Source organism: Rutidosis leptorrhynchoides, chromosome 4, assembly GCF_046630445.1.
Source record: "Rutidosis leptorrhynchoides isolate AG116_Rl617_1_P2 chromosome 4, CSIRO_AGI_Rlap_v1, whole genome shotgun sequence".
Lineage (NCBI taxonomy): Eukaryota > Viridiplantae > Streptophyta > Magnoliopsida > Asterales > Asteraceae > Rutidosis > Rutidosis leptorrhynchoides.
In genome coordinates, this window is record NC_092336.1 from 411,007,314 (window position 1) to 411,026,802 (window position 19,489).

Consider the following 19,489-nt stretch of genomic DNA (forward strand, 5'->3'; position numbering starts at 1 on the left):
CTCTATATGAGACGTTTTTCAAAGACTGCATTCATTTTTAAAACAAACCATAACCTTTATTTCATAGATAAAGGTTTTAAAAAGCTTTACGTAGATTATCAAATAATGATAATCTAAAATATCCTGTTTACACACGACCATTACATAATGGTTTACAATACAAATATGTTACAACAAAATAAGTTTCTTGAATGCAGTTTTTACACAATATCATACAAGCATGGACTCCAAATCTCGTCCTTATTTAAGTATGCGACAGCGGAAGTTCTTAATAATCACCTGAGAATAAACATGCTTAAAACGTCAACAAAAATGTTAGTAAGTTATAGGTTTAACCTATATATATCAAATCATAATAATAGACCACAAGATTTCATATTTCAATACACATCCCATACATAGAGATAAAAATCATTCATATGGTGAACACCTGGTAACCGACATTAACAAGATGCATATATAAGAATATCCCCATCATTCCGGGACACCCTTCGGATATGATATAAATTTCGAAGTACTAAAGAATCCGGTACTTTGGATGGGGTTTGTTAGGCCCAATAGATCTATCTTTAGGATTCGCGTCAATTAGGGTGTCTGTTCCCTAATTCTTAGATTACCAGACTTAATAAAAAGGGGCATATTCGATTTCGATAATTCAACCATAGAATATAGTTTCACGTACTTGTGTCTATTTTGTAAATCATTTATAAAACCTGCATGTATTCTCATCCCAAAAATATTAGATTTTAAAAGTGGGACTATAACTCACTTTCACAGATTTTTACTTCGTCGGGAAGTAAGACTTGGCCACTGGTTGATTCACGAACCTATAACAATATATACATATATATCAAAGTATGTTCAAAATATATTTACAACACTTTTAATATATTTTGATGTTTTAAGTTTATTAAGTCAGCTGTCCTCGTTAGTAACCTACAACTAGTTGTCCACAGTTAGATGTACAGAAATAAATCGATAAATATTATCTTGAATCAATCCACGACCCAGTGTATACGTATCTCAGTATTGATCACAACTCAAACTATATATATTTTGGAATCAACCTCAACCCTGTATAGCTAACTCCAACATTCACATATAGAGTGTCTATGGTTGTTCCGAAATATATATAGATGTGTCGACATGATAGGTCGAAACATTGTATACGTGTCTATGGTATCTCAAGATTACATAATATACAATACAAGTTGATTAAGTTATGGTTGGAATAGATTTGTTACCAATTTTCACGTAGCTAAAATGAGAAAAATTATCCAATCTTGTTTTTCCCATAACTTCTTCATTTTAAATCCGTTTTGAGTGAATCAAATTGCTATGGTTTCATATTGAACTCTATTTTATGAATCTAAACAGAAAAAGTATAGGTTTATAGTCGGAAAAATAAGTTATAAGTCATTTTTATAAAGGTAGTCATTTCAGTCGAAAGAACGACGTCTAGATGACCATTTTAGAAAACATACTTCCACTTTGAGTTTAACCATAATTTTTGGATATAGTTTCATGTTCATAATAAAAATCATTTTCTCAGAATAACAACTTTTAAATCAAAGTTTATCATAGTTTTTAATTAACTAACCCAAAACAGCCCGCGGTGTTACTACGACGGCGTAAATCCGGTTTTACGGTGTTTTTCGTGTTTCCAGGTTTTAAATCATTAAGTTAGCATATCATATAGATATAGAACATGTGTTTAGTTGATTTTAAAATTCAAGTTAGAAGGATTAACTTTTGTTTGCGAACAAGTTTAGAATTAACTAAACTATGTTCTAGTGATTACAAGTTTAAACCTTCGAATAAGATAGCTTTATATGTATGAATCGAATGATGTTATGAACATCATTACTACCTTAAGTTCCTTGGATAAACCTACTGGAAAAGAGAAAAATGGATCTAGCTTCAACGGATCCTTGGATGGCTCGAAGTTCTTGAAGCAGAATCATGACACGAAAACAAGTTCAAGTAAGATTATCACTTGAAATAAGATTGTTATAGTTATAGAAATTGAACCAAAGTTTGAATATGATTATTACCTTGTATTAGAATGATAACCTACTGTAAGAAACAAAGATTTCTTGAGGTTGGATGATCACCTTACAAGATTGGAAGTGAGCTAGCAAACTTGAAAGTATTCTTGATTTTATGTAACTAGAACTTGTAAAATATATGAAGAACACTTAGAACTTGAAGATAGAACTTGAGAGAGATCAATTAGATGAAGAAAATTGAAGAATTAAAGTGTTTGTAGGTGTTTTTGGTCGTTGATGTATGGATTAGATATAAAGGATATGTAATTTTGTTTTCATGTAAATAAGTCATGAATGATTACTCATATTTTTGTAATTTTATGAGATATTTCATGCTAGTTGCCAAATGATGGTTCCCACATGTGTTAGGTGACTCACATGGGCTGCTAAGAGCTGATCATTGGAGTGTATATACCAATAGTACATACATCTAAAAGCTGTGTATTGTACGAGTACGAATACGGGTGCATACGAGTAGAATTGTTGATGAAACTGAACGAGGATGTAATTGTAAGAATTTTTGTTAAGTAGAAGTATTTTGATAAGTGTCTTGAAGTCTTTCAAAAGTGTATGAATACATATTAAAACACTACATGTATATACATTTTAACTGAGTCGTTAAGTCATCGTTAGTCGTTACATGTAAATGTTGTTTTGAAACCTTTAGGTTAATGATCTTGTTGAATGTTGTTAACCCATTGTTTATTATAACAAATGAGATGTTAAATTTTTATATTATCATGATATTATGATATATAATATATCTCAGTATGATGTATATACAGTTAAATGTCATTACAACGATAATCGTTACATATATGTCTCGTTTCGAAATCATTAAGTTAGTAGTCTTATTTTTACATATGTATTTCATTGTTAATACACTCAATAATATATTTACTTATCATTTAACATAATTAACCAAGTGTATCAATATCTTAATATGATTCATATGTACCTAGTAAGACGTTGTTATAACGATAATCGTTATATATATCGTTTTCGAGTTTCTTAAATTAATAGTCTCATTTTTATGTATATAACTCATTGTTAAAATACCTAATGAGATACATACTTATAATAAAAACATGTTAACTATATATATAACCATATATATGTCATCGTATAGTTTTTACAAGTTTTAACGTTCGTGAATCACCGGTCAACTTGGGTGGTCAATTGTCTATATGAAACATATTTCAATTAATCAAGTCTTAACAAGTTTGATTGCTTAACATGTTGGAAACATTTAATCATGTAAATATCAATCTCAATTAATATATATAAACATGGAAAAGTTCGGGATACTACAGAAGGACTCCATTACCCTAAAGTACAAAAAGGGTTCATATTTCATCACTGTTTCAGAAGAAAAGAAGAATCTATCTTACTCAGGTAATAGTTATAACTCAGACATGGACAAGTCATGTAATAGTGATGATATTATCAACTCGGACGAATTTCCTAGTGAAGATGGGTACGAAGATCTAATGGATAAGGAGGTAGACGATGATAAATCTTTCGAATCCCTCGAATCGGATGGGAGTGAGTATCCTAAATTTGTCCCGATTCCGGGGTTCAAACCGGCCGGAGTTCACGGTGGTGAGAATGCTAAGAGTCAGGTAAAAATGATGCGTCACATGAAGGAGACCAAGAGTCCTGCTGTTTTGGGATTGGGCATTTGTTTGAAGATAATAATGAGGTTGTTGGGGAAACTCAAAACCCTAGTCCCAAAACGTGTAATCATTACAGGCGTGGGGATAGGGTTCCAACACTATCTGATTCGGTCACCAATGTTGGGCCAACACCAGCACTAAGCCCAACTGCTAACCCGAGCCCAACTACAGATAAGGTTACTAGCAATGTGCCTAATTTTCACGAGGCCCTTGAGAGGGATAATCTGTTGAGCCAAGCAGGCCAAGAAAAAATACAAGCCCAGATCAATTCTAGTGGGCCTGTGAAGTCAGATGCATATAATTATACCCGTCCTAAAAAACCTACTGGCCAAAAAAGGAAAAGCAATGGTAGGTCGTGTAATTCTTGTGGTTCAATCGAAGTATCTGTGTGTAATGAGTGCTACTGGTCCACGATTGGTAATTGGAAATCATCTCGCATAATGAAACTCAAAAAGCTTGCTAGGGTTGCTGGTCGTTTTAATTGTAAGAATTGCAAAAGGAGGTGGATCCCCAACATATGCAAATCTAAGAAGACTGAGAAAAGCCATGATGCTGGAATCTCTGTAGGTGGTTCTATTAATGATGTTGAGCTTAAGGAGTTCGGTGAGGGTATTGGCCTTCATTGGCCAAACCCACAGTAAGTTCACTTTCCTTTTTCATTTGTTAATTGGTTAGTTATGAAGATCCTATCATTAAACATTAGGGGTTTTGGGGTTGCGGGTAAATTTAGCTAGGTTAAAGGACTTTGTTTTAGTGAGAAACCTGATATTGCGGCATTCCAAGAAACAAGGTGCAAAGGCCTTAATGATTTGTGGGTAAACCAATTGTGGGGTCATAGTGATATAGGATATGCTCAAAAGGATGCTATTAGGAACTCGGGTGGTTTGTTACTGGTGTGGGATATTAATAGGTTCAAAGTCAATTGTGTGGTTGGTGGAGACTTTTTCTTAGCAATTAGAGGCAATTGGGTGGGTTCTGGACATGACACAATCATCGTCAATGTTTATGGCCCCCATTGTGATAAAGATAAAAAGAGAATGTGGGAGGCCCTTAATAATCTTATGATGAGCGTAGATTCGGCATGGGTCCTATGTGGTGATTTCAATGAGGTTAGAAACCGTGAGGATAGACTTAATTGTGTATTCCATGAAGCAAGGGCTAGGAGATTTAATGAGTTCATTGTTCGGAATAATCTATTCGAGGTGCCACTTAATGGTAGGAAATTCACAAGAATTAGTGACGATGGATCCAAATTTAGTAAGCTTGATCGGTTTCTTGTTTCGAACAACTTCATTAATCTTTGGAACGATCTTTCCATTAATGTCCTTGATAGAATGGAGTCGGATCATTGTCCCTTAATTCTTAGAGATGGGTTGATTGACTTTGGTCCAAAACCATTCAAAATATTTGACGAGTGGTTGAACAAAGAAGGGGTAGATAAAGTAATTATTGAGGGTTGGAATAAGGAGGTTCGTTCTCGCAAAAAGGATTGTATTTTCCAGGATAAATTAAAAAATGTAAAGATCAATTTGAGAGAGTGGAGTAAGAAGGAATTTGGGAATCTTGATGAGGAAATTAGGGACTTAAAGAACATTGCTCAAAGTTGGGAATTGAAAGCGGAAAGTGGAGTCTTATCCGAGGGTGAACGTATATGTTGGCTTGAATCTCGGAAGAATTGGATCGCGAAAGAAAAAGTCAAAGTGGGGATGTTAAAGCAAAAAGCACGTATTCGTTGGGTTTTAGAAGGCGATGAAAACTCAAAGTTTTTTCATTCGACAATGCGTAGAAAACATAATAAAAATAATCTTAGAGGACTAATGGTTAACAGCGTTTGGTGCGAGGATCCATCTACAATCAAAGCAACAGTTCAAGCTCATTTTCAGGAACGTTTTTATTCGGGTCAGTCCATCACTCATAGGCCCAGACTCCTGCCTTCTGTTAACTGGGCTGTAGGTGCAGCCAGTGGGCCTGCTGGTTTGACTACTTCTGCCAGTTTAAAACCATTGGACAGCGGGCCTGGTATCACTCCCATGGGGCCTGAATTACTGTCCATTTCAGCTGAGAGAGCAACCTTGTTGGAAGCTAAATTCGCTGAAGACGAAGTATGGGAGGCGATTAAGGGGTGCGGTAGCTCTAAGGCCCCGGGCCCGGACGGTTTCAACATGGGATTCTTTAAGATGTTTTGGCATGTAATTAAAGATGAACTAATGGTAGCCATCCATGATTTCTGGTGCAAAGGTGATATCAACAACGGGTGTAACGCATCATTCATTACTTTGGTTCCCAAGAAACAAGATCCTTCGGTCCTCAACGATTACCGACCTATTAGCCTTATCGGAAGCTTCTACAAAACTATTGCGAAGCTACTTTCAAATAGACTAAGGAAGGTAATCCCATCTCTCGTTGGTTTCGAACAAAGTGCATTCATAAAAAATAGGAATATTCTTGACGGGGCGTTAATTGCAAACGAATCTATAAGTTTCTTAAAACACAAGCGTGCCAAGAGTTTAATCTTTAAAGTGGATTTCGAGAAAGCGTTCGATTGCTTGAGTTGGGAATACCTATTGGAAGTAATGGAAATAATGGGATTCGGGTCAAGGTGGAGAGGTTGGATTCGTTTATGCCTTAAGTCGGCTTCCGTTTCGGTCGTTGTTAATGGGTCACCAACAGGTGAGTTTACAATGGAGAGAGGAGTTAGGCAAGGTGATCCGTTATCACCTTTTCTATTTATCATTGCGACGGAAGGATTAAATGTTTTGACTAAAAAGGCAGTTCATAGCAAAAAATTCTTAGGTGTGGAAATCGGATCGGATAAAATTCCCATCTTACATCTTCAATATACGGATGATACCATCTTCTTCGGTGAGTGGAGTATATCAAACTTGAGAAACCTCTTTACACTCCTTAAATGTTTCGAGCTCACGTCCGGTTTGAAAGTTAACTATCATAAAAGCAATCTTTTCAGGATTTCGGTAGAAAAGGTTGAGGTGGAAAGTATGGCTAACATGTTTGGTTGCAACCATGGTGCACTCCCGTTCACTTACCTAGGCCTTCCGGTTGGGGGTAGAATGAACAAGTTTGAAAGTTGGAATCCGGTCATTGATAAGTTTGTGAAAAGACTCTCGGAGTGGAAGGCTCGTTCGGTGTCATATGGTGGACGATTGACCCTTGTGAAGTCGGTGTTGAATAGCCTCCCGTTATACTTCTTCTCGCTCTTCCGTGCCCCGTCATGTGTGGTAAAAAAACTAGAGTGTGTAAGGCGTAATTTTTTTGGGGCGGGTCGGGTGATAATTCTAAAATCTCTTGGGTTAAATGGGATGATACCCTTCTACCTTACGAAAAAGGGGGGCTTAATTTGGGTTCTTTAAAAAATAAAAATTTAGCTTTGATCGGTAAGTGGTGGTGGAGGTTCAAAACCGAAACCAACTCCTTGTAGGTCAAAGTTATTTCTAGTATTTATGGGTCTTCGGGTGGGTTATCACAAAATTTTGTTACTAATACTTTTCCTTATTCTTCGGTGTGGACTAATATAATAAAAGCAGGGTGTTCCTTAGAAGGTATTGGTATTCCTTTCCCCTCTTATTTCATTTTAAAGATTGGGGACGGGCTATCAACCTCCTTTTGGAATGACATTTGGGTTGGGAATTTCACCTTAAAAAACAGGTTCAAGAGATTGTATCATCTAGAAAGTGATTCGTGTACATCAGTGGGCTCGAGCACTAAAAGAGCTGGAGGACCTTTGGCAGCTGCTGTCTTCGGTCTCATTTAATCAGGTGGGTGCGGACTCGTGGACTTGAGTCTAAATTCCAATGGTATCTTCAAAATAAGCGTGCTTTCAAAACTTATTGATGAGAAAATCCTTCATACAAGTAACTCCTCACCAATGAGTACCTTGCGTAACAATCTCATTCTCAAAAAGGTGGAGGTATTTGTTTGGAGGGTTTTAAAAGGGCGGATCCCGGTTCTAGTTGAATTAGAGAAAAGAGGAGTCGATCTACATTCGGTACGTTGTCCAAATTGTGACAATGATATTGAGAGTGTTTGCCATTCCCTTTTATCTTGCGAAAGAGTGCGGGACGTTTGGAATAGAATCTTTGATTGGTGGAACTTGCCAAGGCCTCCAAACTTGAATCTATCTTCTCTTCTTGGTTCGGGACAAAATGGTTCGGTCTCTCACAATCGAGTATGGCAAGCGGTAATGTGGACTTGTGCTTATCTAGTGTGGAAATATCGTAACGAAAAAGTCTTCAAAAATAAAGTGTGGAATGTTCCGGTTGCGGTTTGCGAAATACAAGCAAAGAGTTTCGAGTGGGTGTCGAGAAGGTGCGAAGAGACGCGTATCGATTGGAATAATTGGCTACACAATCCTAGCTCCATTGTAGTGTAGTATTGTATAGTTGCGGATTTATTTTGTTTCCATTATTGTCAATATTGTTGCCACCTTCGCATCCTAAAGTGTAATGTTGAGAACCTAATTTGTGATCTAATAAAATCTTGTTTGCCTTTCAAAAAAAAAAAAAGTTGTCTATAATGGGCAGGGCACCATTCATTATTCATTTCATATTCTTTGTCATGTCCATTTGAGAGGCCCGATCCACATGTTTTTTTCTCATGAACCATGAAAACAACATCACGTTATTATTATTATTTTTATTTTTTTTATGTTTTCTTTTCTATTTTTTTATGTGTTATACTCCATTCTATATTTAATAAATTAAAATAAAAGTTCAATTTTATGTGTTTTTGAATTGTTTTTAAATTTTCTTATCCTATATATATATATATATATATATATATATATATATATATATATATATATATATAGTCATCATCAAGAGGGAAGAACTTTTTTTTTGGGAGGAAGTAGTGGGAAGTTATTTTTTTGAATTTTTTTATTCAACATTAAGATCACATTAAAATATAAACATTTAAAAAACATACTTTGTGATGAATTTTAATATTTTGGTGGGAAAATACTCGAAGAAATAAATGATAACATGCATCATGAATAATGTTTTAATTAGAAGTTTTTTTCATTGTTTTGTTTTCACCTTATGTGAAGGGTTTTTTTTTCAAAATTTAGCCTATTTAAAATTTAGGGTTTAGTGTTTTGAGTTTAATTTCTAAACCTAAAATCCTGAACTCTAAACCGTTCGTGTTTAAAATTCAATCTAAACCCTAATTTCTAAACCATAAACCCTAATTTCTAAACCCTAAACCCTAATTTCTAAACACTAATTTCTAACCCTATTTTATGAACCCTAATTTTCTAAACCCTAATTTTTAACTCCTTAACAAAAACCTTTAATTAAAATATTACATATGATGCATGTTATCATTTATTTCTTCGAGCATTTTCCCACCAAATAACATTTATCATAGAGTGTCTTTTTTAAAAGTTTATATTTTCATTTGATCTTAATGTTAAAAAAAATTTACTTCCCCCAACTTTTTCCAAAAAAAGTGTTTCCCTCTTGATTAAAATATTATATATATATATATATATATATATATATATATATATATATATATATATATATATATAGTGGTAGGATCAAGTGGGAAGTAACCATTCGGGGGGAAGCAAAAACTTTTTTTTTCGTTTTTTGAAAAAACTTTATTCACGAACATTATAGATGAGATGAAAATATGAACATTTAGTATAGACACTTTGTGATAAATGTTTTTATTTTGGCGGAAAAACGCTCGAAGAAGTAATATATAACAATTATCGTGTTTTTCGAGCGTATTTTGAGGTTTTAGCTATTGGGGTTTAGATATTAGGGTTTATAGGGTTTAGATATTAGGGTTTAGAAATTTAGGGTTTAGGGTTTAGATTTAGGGTTTAGATTTAGGATTTAGATTGAGTTTTTAACACGAACGGTTTAGAGTTTAGGGTTTAGGGTTTGGTGTTTTGGGTTTATTCCATAAACCCAAAACACCAAACCATAAACCCTAAACTCTAAATCGGGCTAAATTTTATTTCACAAAACATGAAGAAAAAAAACGTTCATATTCTACACGAACAATATTATCTTGAATGTTATTTTTGTCGATCGTTTTCCCGCCTAAATAATAACATTCATCACGAAGTGTCTCTTCTAAATGTTCATATTTTTGTGTGATCTTGATGCCGGAAAAAAAAATCAAAAAAATGAAGAAAAAAAAATTTGCTTCCTCCCGTTTCCCACCGATTGGTTACTTCCCCATTGATCCTGCCATATATATATATATATATATATATATATATATATATATATATATATATATATATATATATATATATATATATATATATATATATATATATATATATATATATATATATATGTGTGTGTGTGTGTGTGTGTGTGTGTATTTATTTTTTTTTTTATTATAAACTATCAAGATGGTGTACTCCATATTATGTATATTGGGATCATAGAACTAATGTTTAATAGATAGAGCCCGTAACAAAACCTCTTTTTTTTTTTGTCTTTCTTTTCTTGTTGTCTTCATCACTCACTCCCAATCCCAATCGTCAATAAACGAATTGTAATTATAACTGTATGGAGTAAACCTATTTACTGCAAGAATGTGGTTGACATCTTTTACGTTGTATTTAATTAATTACTAAAATACATGGTTGTCTTAGTAATTTATATATCCAGAATAGATTCTATGTAGCAATATATGTAAATAAATATATGAACGTTTAAAATATTGATTCGTTAATTCGCTGTATCATGGGGACCCCCTAAACTCGTTATATTAATATTATAACATTGAGAGGGATACCTTTCTCTACTCTTGCAGTGTTTCACTTCGGGTGGAGAAATGACTTCTCTTTTGTTCTAGGATAAAGGAATGATTGTTTACATCTCACCTCCCTCATAACTCGCATATGCGGGATTGAGTTTTGTTGTTGTTGTTGTTGTTCAAGCTAAACTAAGCTCATAAACAACGACTACTTCAAATTGACTCAATAAGTTCTTTTCTATATAAGACGTGACCCATCTTTACAAATCAATGCACACCATAATATCATGTGAACAATTTCCACAAAGCATACCACCTCATAATATAATATAGTTTTGTGAAAAAATGGGTTCACATGAAGATGTTTTCACTTATGCAATACAATTATCTTCCTCCATATCAATGACCATGATGCTTCACAGTGCAATCAAGCTTAAGGTCCTAGACGCTATAGGTAACGCGGGACCGGATGCCAAACTCTCGGCTCACGAGATCGCATCTCATTTGTCAATCTCCAACCCAGATGCCCCCGAAAAGATTGACAGGATGCTTAGATTGCTCTCTAGTCATTCTATCGTCACTTGTACTCAAAAAGACCACCAACCAATGCCAATTCGGGTGTATGGACTCACTCCGGTTGCTAAGTACTTTATACCGAATGAAGATGGGGCGTCGCTAGGCCCGCCAACATCTTTGCTTCACGACAAGGTGCTCGTTGATAGTTGGTACGTACGTTAACTCATTCACATTACCTTTTTTTTTTTTTTTTTTTAAAGAGAGAAATTAGTAGAAACAAAATGGAACATGGAGAACATACAAATTTTTAGTGACCTATTTCGTCACTAAGAGTATAAATTTGGTCAGTAAGTGAAATTAGTGATCAAAATAGGCCGCTCACTTTCTCTCGTCAAATTGTTGTTATGTTTGACTTTCTTTTTTGTTAGGTTGACTTTTTTTAATTTCAATAATGACTGTTTTTGTTGCAATATCATTTGTTAGGTTGACTTAATGATAAGTAAATTGTACGGAGTATATATTATATTATTAGTGATTAAATAATAACTTGTTACTTAAATTACCAATGATATTTTTCTTGTAGTGGAGTTTATATGTTCTTATATTGATATTGCATTTTCTTTCTTGGTTTCGGATGAGCAATTCAGGTTTGCATTTAAGGATTCGGTTATCGAAGGAGGTATTCCATTTAACAAGGTTCATGGGGCACACATGTATGAATATGCATCTTCAGATTCAAGGTTCAAAGATGTATTCAACATTGCCATGGATAATCATACTACGATTGCCATGAGCGGAATTCTTGACTGCTACCATGGTTTCAACAACCTTAAAAGTGTCGTCGATGTAGGAGGTGGCCTTGGAATCAATATCAATATGATCGTATCGAAGTACCCCACGATCAAGGGAATTAATTTCGATCTGCCTCAAGTCATTGGGAACGCACCACACTATCCTGGTATGTTCATTTGTGATTCCACATACTTAATTATTCTTACAGAATTTGAAACGAATATACTTGTATATATATTTATAATCTAGGTGTACAACATGTTGGAGGAGATATGTTTAAGGAGGTTCCTCAAGGAGATGCGATTTTTATGAAGGTATTTTGGTTTCAACCCATCTACTCTAACCTTACTCTAACTAATAATTATTTTTTATTTTATTATTCTATTCTATTATATTTTTATCTATAAAAAAATGACAAAATTATGTAAGTGTATTAAATCTTAAACCGTTAGATGATTATTTAAAATCATAATTTGACTATTTGATTTTAAAGATTATGTCAAATTAATATTATTTTCTTATTCTTATTACTATTAATATCAATATCAATTAAATATTAATTAATAATTATTATTATGATTATTATTTATTTTTATTAATTATTTATCAACATTGTCTAATTATTAATCTTATAATTTTGTAAAGTTGTGCATTTTAAATTAGCTATTAACGAAGGATCATATGTTGTTTATATATATATGTATATATATAGGGACAGGTTCAAACGAGAACCACAAAAATGGCGAGAACTGCGAGAACTTTTTAATTTAATAGTTTTTATGCATTTAAATAACACAAATTACATGCAAATATTAATTAATGCTCATATTATTAACAAACATATGTTCATTGCTACAATTTACATGTTAAATTGTTAATTACAATATATGTTTACATATTCACAAACAAAGATGCACATGTGAACGAGAAACTATATATTTGATTATATAAGTCAAAAAAAAAAGTTTTTTCAAACTCTTTTATGTTCCTTCTTACTCTCCATCAACATTTATAGGTGATTCAATTTACTCACATGTGAAAATCTTTGTAAATTAAAAGTTCTCGCAGTTCTCGCAGTTCTCGTGGTTCTCGTTTGAACTATTGACTATATATATATATATATATATATATATATATATATATATATATATATATATATATATATATATATATATATATATATATATATATATATATATATATATATATATATATATATATATATAAGTTGAGATTTAAGGGACCAATCAAAGTGTAACATGTGGCGCGACAATCACATGTGATTGAACAAAAAAAAAAAAATTTTAATAACTTTTTTTTTGAAATTTTTTTTTTCAATCTAATCAATCACATTTGACTGGATTTGATATGCAGTAAATCACATGTGATTCTGCATGCCAATCACATCTATATAGCCATATAAAGCTCTAAAATGATGATGTAATTATTAAGTTAATTACTCTTTACTTTTCATAATGATGATGTCATAATTATATATTATTTTAATTAAAAAATAATTTGAAATCTTTTATACAGGGAAATATTAATCTCTCTTAAATTGTAATTTTAATTTTCAAAAAAAATTAAAATGCATTTATTACTACTACTAATAATTATTATTATTATTATTAAAAATATAAATATAAATACTCAACATTAAGCGAACCTTATTATTATTATCATTATTATTATTATTATTATTATTATTATTATTATTATTATTATTATTATTATTATTATTATTATTATTTACTTTTAATATAATAATTATAATTATAATTATAATTATTATATTATTAATATTCAAATATGAATTCTTTTTACGAAATTAATTACGTTACATATGTATGCGAAAATACATGTCTCTATATATTTGTAAAAACAACGACAAACTTTTTAGTCAAACGGGTCATTAAAATAAATGAGTTTAGCATTTACATTCACTTAATACCTAAAACATGTCATTAAATTGTTTTCGTTTAAACAAACCCGTGATTTCACGGGTCATTTCACTAGTGTGATTGTAAAACTCAATCACATGTGATTATGCATGTCAAATCCATTCATATGTGATTGAAAAACAAAAAAAAAAATTGAAAAAAAAAAATTTGAATTTTTTTCGCAATCACATGTGATTGGATATGACATGCAGAATCACATGTGATTGGGTTTTACAATCACATGTGATTGAATTTGACATGCTAAATTTAAAAAAAAAAAAAAAACTTTCCGAAAAAAAAATTCGAAAAAAAATAATTTAAAAAAAAAGTTTGAAATTATTTTTTTTCAATCACATGTGATTGTCGCGCCAAATGTTGTGCTCTGATTGGTCTGTTGGATTTGATTTTAAGTAAATTATTGAATTTAAGGATTACAACTCATATATAAAATTAAAGAGTTGATTGTATATTATATATAGAGTAGTTTATTGTGTAATAGTGTAACACTAGTAGTATTCCAACTCTAATTACATGTATTCTGTAGTTGATATATACGGAGTAACACATAACCCTAACGGTCATTTTCCATTATTATCAAACGATATATATTAGTAGTTTATGTACGTGGAATGTTTATATAGTGGATTCTTCACAATTGGAACGATGAACATTGTTTGACTCTACTAAAGAACTGCTACAAGGCTTTACCTGCTGATGGAAAGGTTATCATCGTAGAGGGAATTCTTGGTTTCTTGCCGGATTCAAGCTTAATCGACAAAGTGAATACCTATTTAGATGTGATCATGTTGACACAAAATGCTGGAGGAAAGGAACGCAATGAGGATGAGTTCCGGGCATTGGCTATAGGGTCCGGATTTGCAGGTATGAGAAAGGAATGCTTTGCTCGCGCATTATGGGTTATGGAATTTTATAAGTAGCATCGATCTCAACTCGAATAAAATCGATCACATCTTTTATATACTCGTAACGTTTGATTTTACTTTCATCTTGCGTATGTATGTATGTATATGTATACTTTTGATATTTATGATAAAAGGAGGTTCAGGTTTCATGATTATAACTTATAAGCTTACGAGCACTTATCATAGCGTAAGGTATTTGATATCTATGTTTTATAAAAACTTTTTGTCAAATATATGTACACAATTTTTTTTTACATTATCTTAGACAAATAATATCGGTGCCCGCCCTAAGCTCGTGCTCCTTTTTTTGGCGAAAAAAATATAATTAAATAGATAAACCAATTCATTCAAAAGATGAAAAGGCTGAATAATACAAATCAACAGAGGGGCTTGGTTTGATTGCTGGAACCACCTGATTACACAAAACCAACCTACATGCCCTACAAATACATGGCTTGACAAAACAACAAAATCTACCAAAATGCATTTACGCCCCTCTAATCAACCTCCAAGGAGATGAATTCCATACATAACATTGAAGAGCATAACATAATTTTGAATTTGAGGCCTACAAGAAGACTTTATGCTTGATTAGTCTCACCATTGTTGTCCAACAGGAACACGAGCCACGAAACATTCTAAGGATTACAACTTGCGTTACTTGCATACAACCATACAACGCCAACCATTAAAAAACAAGGTTCTTCTAAGGAATATTATAGATCCATATTGTTTCGACCCAGCATGGAGTATTTAATACGTACAGTAGACCCCAACAAAATACGAACACCGTCCGCGACTGTTGTCACACCCCCAAATAGGGTCAGGGGTATTTGTGACTTTTCAATATCATAACACAAGTGTACAAACGAGAACGACTCTATATGAGACGTTTTATAAAACATTAGTTGTATTGCGGCGGAAAATTAATAAGATTTTACATCTTTAATCCAATGACAAATGTCTAGATATTAAATAATAAATAAAAATGATGGACTCCAATGCAGCAAGCAAATCAGGCAATCATCAACAACACAATAGCTAGCATCACAAAGCTAATTATAACCTGAGACAAAACATGCTTAAAACGTCAACACAAAGGTTGAGTGAAATTCATAGGTTTATATCAATAATCAAGATTTTTAGACCACAAGATTTAGTTATAAAAATCCGATAAAAACCATATATCAAAAATTAAAGTATATGCCATGAGTATAATATCGAACCAAACAATTAATACCCCATGGTACCGTCGTACCACACTTTCATTATTATGTACCCACTTGACACCTGTCAATGGATAGGGACGTTGCTCCCATAGCGCTAACCTTCAATAATTAAGTTTGCCAACTCAAATTCATGCAATTAACGATATTATTTAGTGGGGATTTAGCATGTAAAAATACAAGTATAAATACACGTATAAATACAAGTTTAACAAAAGTCTCATCCAGTTACATATAAAGTTTTTTAAGTTACTTGTATCTAAATCGTAAAACATTTAAAAGCAAGCATGTGTCTCATCCCAAAATATAAAAATAGCAAAAATGGGACTATGAAAATTACCTTAAATAGCACAGCAAAAGATGAAGATAATTCCACGAATGAAATTAACGAGAATATATGACCAGGTCTTCAACCTAGAGATATATTCACTTATCAGAGATTTGTCTAACAGACAAGGAGTATGTTTACTAACATAATGATTGTATTAACAGCAACAATTTATGATAAGATTTTTTACTTTTGGAAAGTTTCCATTTAAAGTAGGTTTCTAGTCTTAGAAAGTTCGGGTTATAATCTTCACCTTAAGACGTTGTACAACTTTGTCCAAAACTCGTTGATATCAAGTAAGTCGGGATGACCAGATGTAACCGGGGGTCAGTAACTTTCAGTTGTAATATAAGTCTACAACCTTTCGTTTAATCCAAAACCTTATTCTCATCATGGCAACCTTGACATCATCCACTTGACCGTTAAAATCGATGAGTTCGTATAAGCCATACGTTATCTTTTGATCATAACCTTAACTCGTTATGTGCGTATAGGAATACGACACGTTAATGTATTAATAATATGTTTATTATATTAGTTATTATATTAATAATTTGATTATCATTATTATTTATTTAAGTATATATAAGTTTAGGTTTATTATCATGTTATGTTATTGTAATTTATATAACATTAATGAATTAATAAAGTATATGTATGTATAATATATGTTATATATTTTACAAGGTATATGTATAATATTTAATATCTACTATGTATGTTAAATAAATATTTAATTATTAATTAAATGTTTATTTGCAGATTTTTATATTTAGAATTAATATAATTAGTTAATATATATTTTATATACATTATATATTTCAAAAATAGATATATACTTCCCTAAATTCGTTTTTAATTTACCTAAATATCAAATAATTAAGTTTATAAGTTTTATAAGTTTCCTTAAATTCATAAATCTATAGAAAAATTTTATAATAATATTCTACATTATCTTTATATTTATTTTTTATTTATTTCTTTATTTGTTTTCGGTTTATACACAAATAGAGTTTAATTATGGAATAAATACCAATTCGACCCAAATATTTATTTTTATAATTTTCTCAGGTCTAGATAAGTTTTATAAACTCAGAAAAATTTTATATATATTTTTATTTTTATTAAAATATTTATTACGTTTTTACATAGTTTCTACATTTAATTAATAGAAATTAATTATAAATAATACTCCAATAATTTTTATAATTATTTTTATATATTCTACTACTATTCTAAATACTTTTTATGTAATTTCTACTTTTGTTGGTGTATTATTTAATTTTAAACTCGTTTTATGTGTATTTAAGTAATTCGGTATAAACCTAAATAAAGAATAAATATATATAATGTTATATAAATTAGGGTATCGACTTTATAAATTATTATAAGCCTATTACACTCTGTAAAAATTATTTTTAATATTTTTAAGTATTTATAGAATTTAAAACCCTATTTACACAATATTTATATACGCTGAATCATAAATAAATGATTAACAATTATTTTTGTAATTCTAAAAATAAATAACTTATGTTTACATGTTAGAATAATATTAAGATGATTTTAGACCAGATACCACAAATTTATAAAGTTTTCATTGATTACTTTTGTATTTTCCTCTTATTCGGTTATTAAAGATAAGAATAATTCATTATAAATTCGTATTTAATATATAAAAATTATATTTTGATTAAATTAATTATTATAAGTATTTTAATTTACTTTAAAAATAATTACATGATTTATTTCAAAATTTATATATTTTTTATAAATATATTTGTACCGTATATATGTATATACTTTTAATCCGTTTTTTAATTATTTAAAAATATAATTTTTACTTATAAATCTGTAAAAGATATTTTTAATAAAATTATAATACATAATAGTAATTATCATATATTACATATATTTAATTTCATTGTATATAATTTAATAAAAATAACTAAAGTAATCGGCTAAAAGAAATCGAAAAAAATAAAAGAAAACTTACAAAATATATTTAGGGTTTTGAGAGAGAATCCAAGGATTTATGAGAAAAAAATGTGAGGTTTAGCTTGCTATTTATAGGGAAAAATTACCTTGGAAAACAAGTTAAATAATATAAATAAAAATAAATAAATCTTTTATAAAAATGGGAGATTTGTTTTTAAAATATATTTTTTTTATTCTAAGTAAATGTATTTTGTTAGAAAAAATTTCTAGGTTCACAACTTGTTCCCAAAGAAATATCTTTTTAGATTAATACATGTATAATTTCCATAAATAAATAATCTAGAGAAAAAAGAAAATATTCTAGATTAAATAATTATTTAATTTATATTATTATTATATTATCAACATTAAATGTTTATTTATTAATTTTGTTTTTATTATATAAAAATTTATCGTATAATTAATTAATTTACCTTATAGTTTTACATTTTATAAAAGTGCCACAAATATTTTAATACTATAATATATATTTTTATATCGTACATGGTTATATATATATATGTATATATATATATATTTTAATTCATATACTACTATTAACTAAGGTTACATATAATATAATAAATTTAATTAAAATGTGATTGTTGACAAAATTAACGTTAGGTCAACGTTGATTTGTTTCGTATTAATTGTGTTTCAAATAACAACCCTAGATATGTAATACACACAGAATGCAGAAAAAACCCTAGGGGTATAATAGTCTATTCAGAAGTGGAAAAGTGAGGGTTGTCACAGTATTCCCTAGTTGATGGAAACTTCGTCCCGAAGTTTTAGGTAGATTTCTCAGATGCATCAGCGGTTGAGAAGAGATGGGGATATGTTCGTTTCATTTCATTTTCACGTTTCCAGGTATACTCGGGGCCTCTTCGTAAATTCCAATGGATTTTAACAATAGGAATGTTGCTTTGTTTCAAGCGTTTAACCTCACGATCCATAACTTCTACGGGTTCTTCTATAAAATGCATTTTTATCATCAATGCGGATGACATCAAAAGGAACGACGGAGTTTCATCAGCAAGACACTTTTATGATTGGAAACATGAAAGACATCATGTACACTACTAAGCTCGGACGGGAGTTCTAACCGACACGCCACGGAACCAATTCTTTCAGTAACCTTGAAAGAAGTGTATTGACTATAGCGATTAGAAATGATGGAGAAAAGAACTCCATGACGAGAAACAATCCCTTTAAGATATAGTTGTGACAATTTCTCCACCTTGTCAGTTTCCTTGATTGGTAAGAAATGAACAGATTTAGTAAGACAATCTACTATGACCCATATAGTATCATTGTCACTAGAA

At 30.9% G+C, this 19,489-nt stretch overlaps 2 protein-coding genes across 2 annotated transcripts; both read left to right on the forward strand.

The window, feature by feature from the left end:
* Window positions 1–7,607: 7,607 nt before the first annotated feature.
* LOC139842005 (uncharacterized) lies at window positions 7,608–8,111 on the forward strand. The gene has a single exon (XM_071832187.1). It carries the CDS (start codon window positions 7,608–7,610, stop codon window positions 8,109–8,111), a length of 504 nt encoding a protein of 167 aa, XP_071688288.1.
* A 2,635-nt stretch (window positions 8,112–10,746) lies between these two features.
* LOC139844151 (caffeic acid 3-O-methyltransferase-like) lies at window positions 10,747–14,806 on the forward strand. Its single transcript, XM_071834358.1, has 4 exons — window positions 10,747–11,187; window positions 11,626–11,936; window positions 12,020–12,084; window positions 14,352–14,806. Exons 1-4 carry the CDS (start codon window positions 10,808–10,810, stop codon window positions 14,646–14,648), a joined length of 1,053 nt encoding a protein of 350 aa, XP_071690459.1. The 5' UTR covers window positions 10,747–10,807; the 3' UTR covers window positions 14,649–14,806.
* Window positions 14,807–19,489: the final 4,683 nt, after the last annotated feature.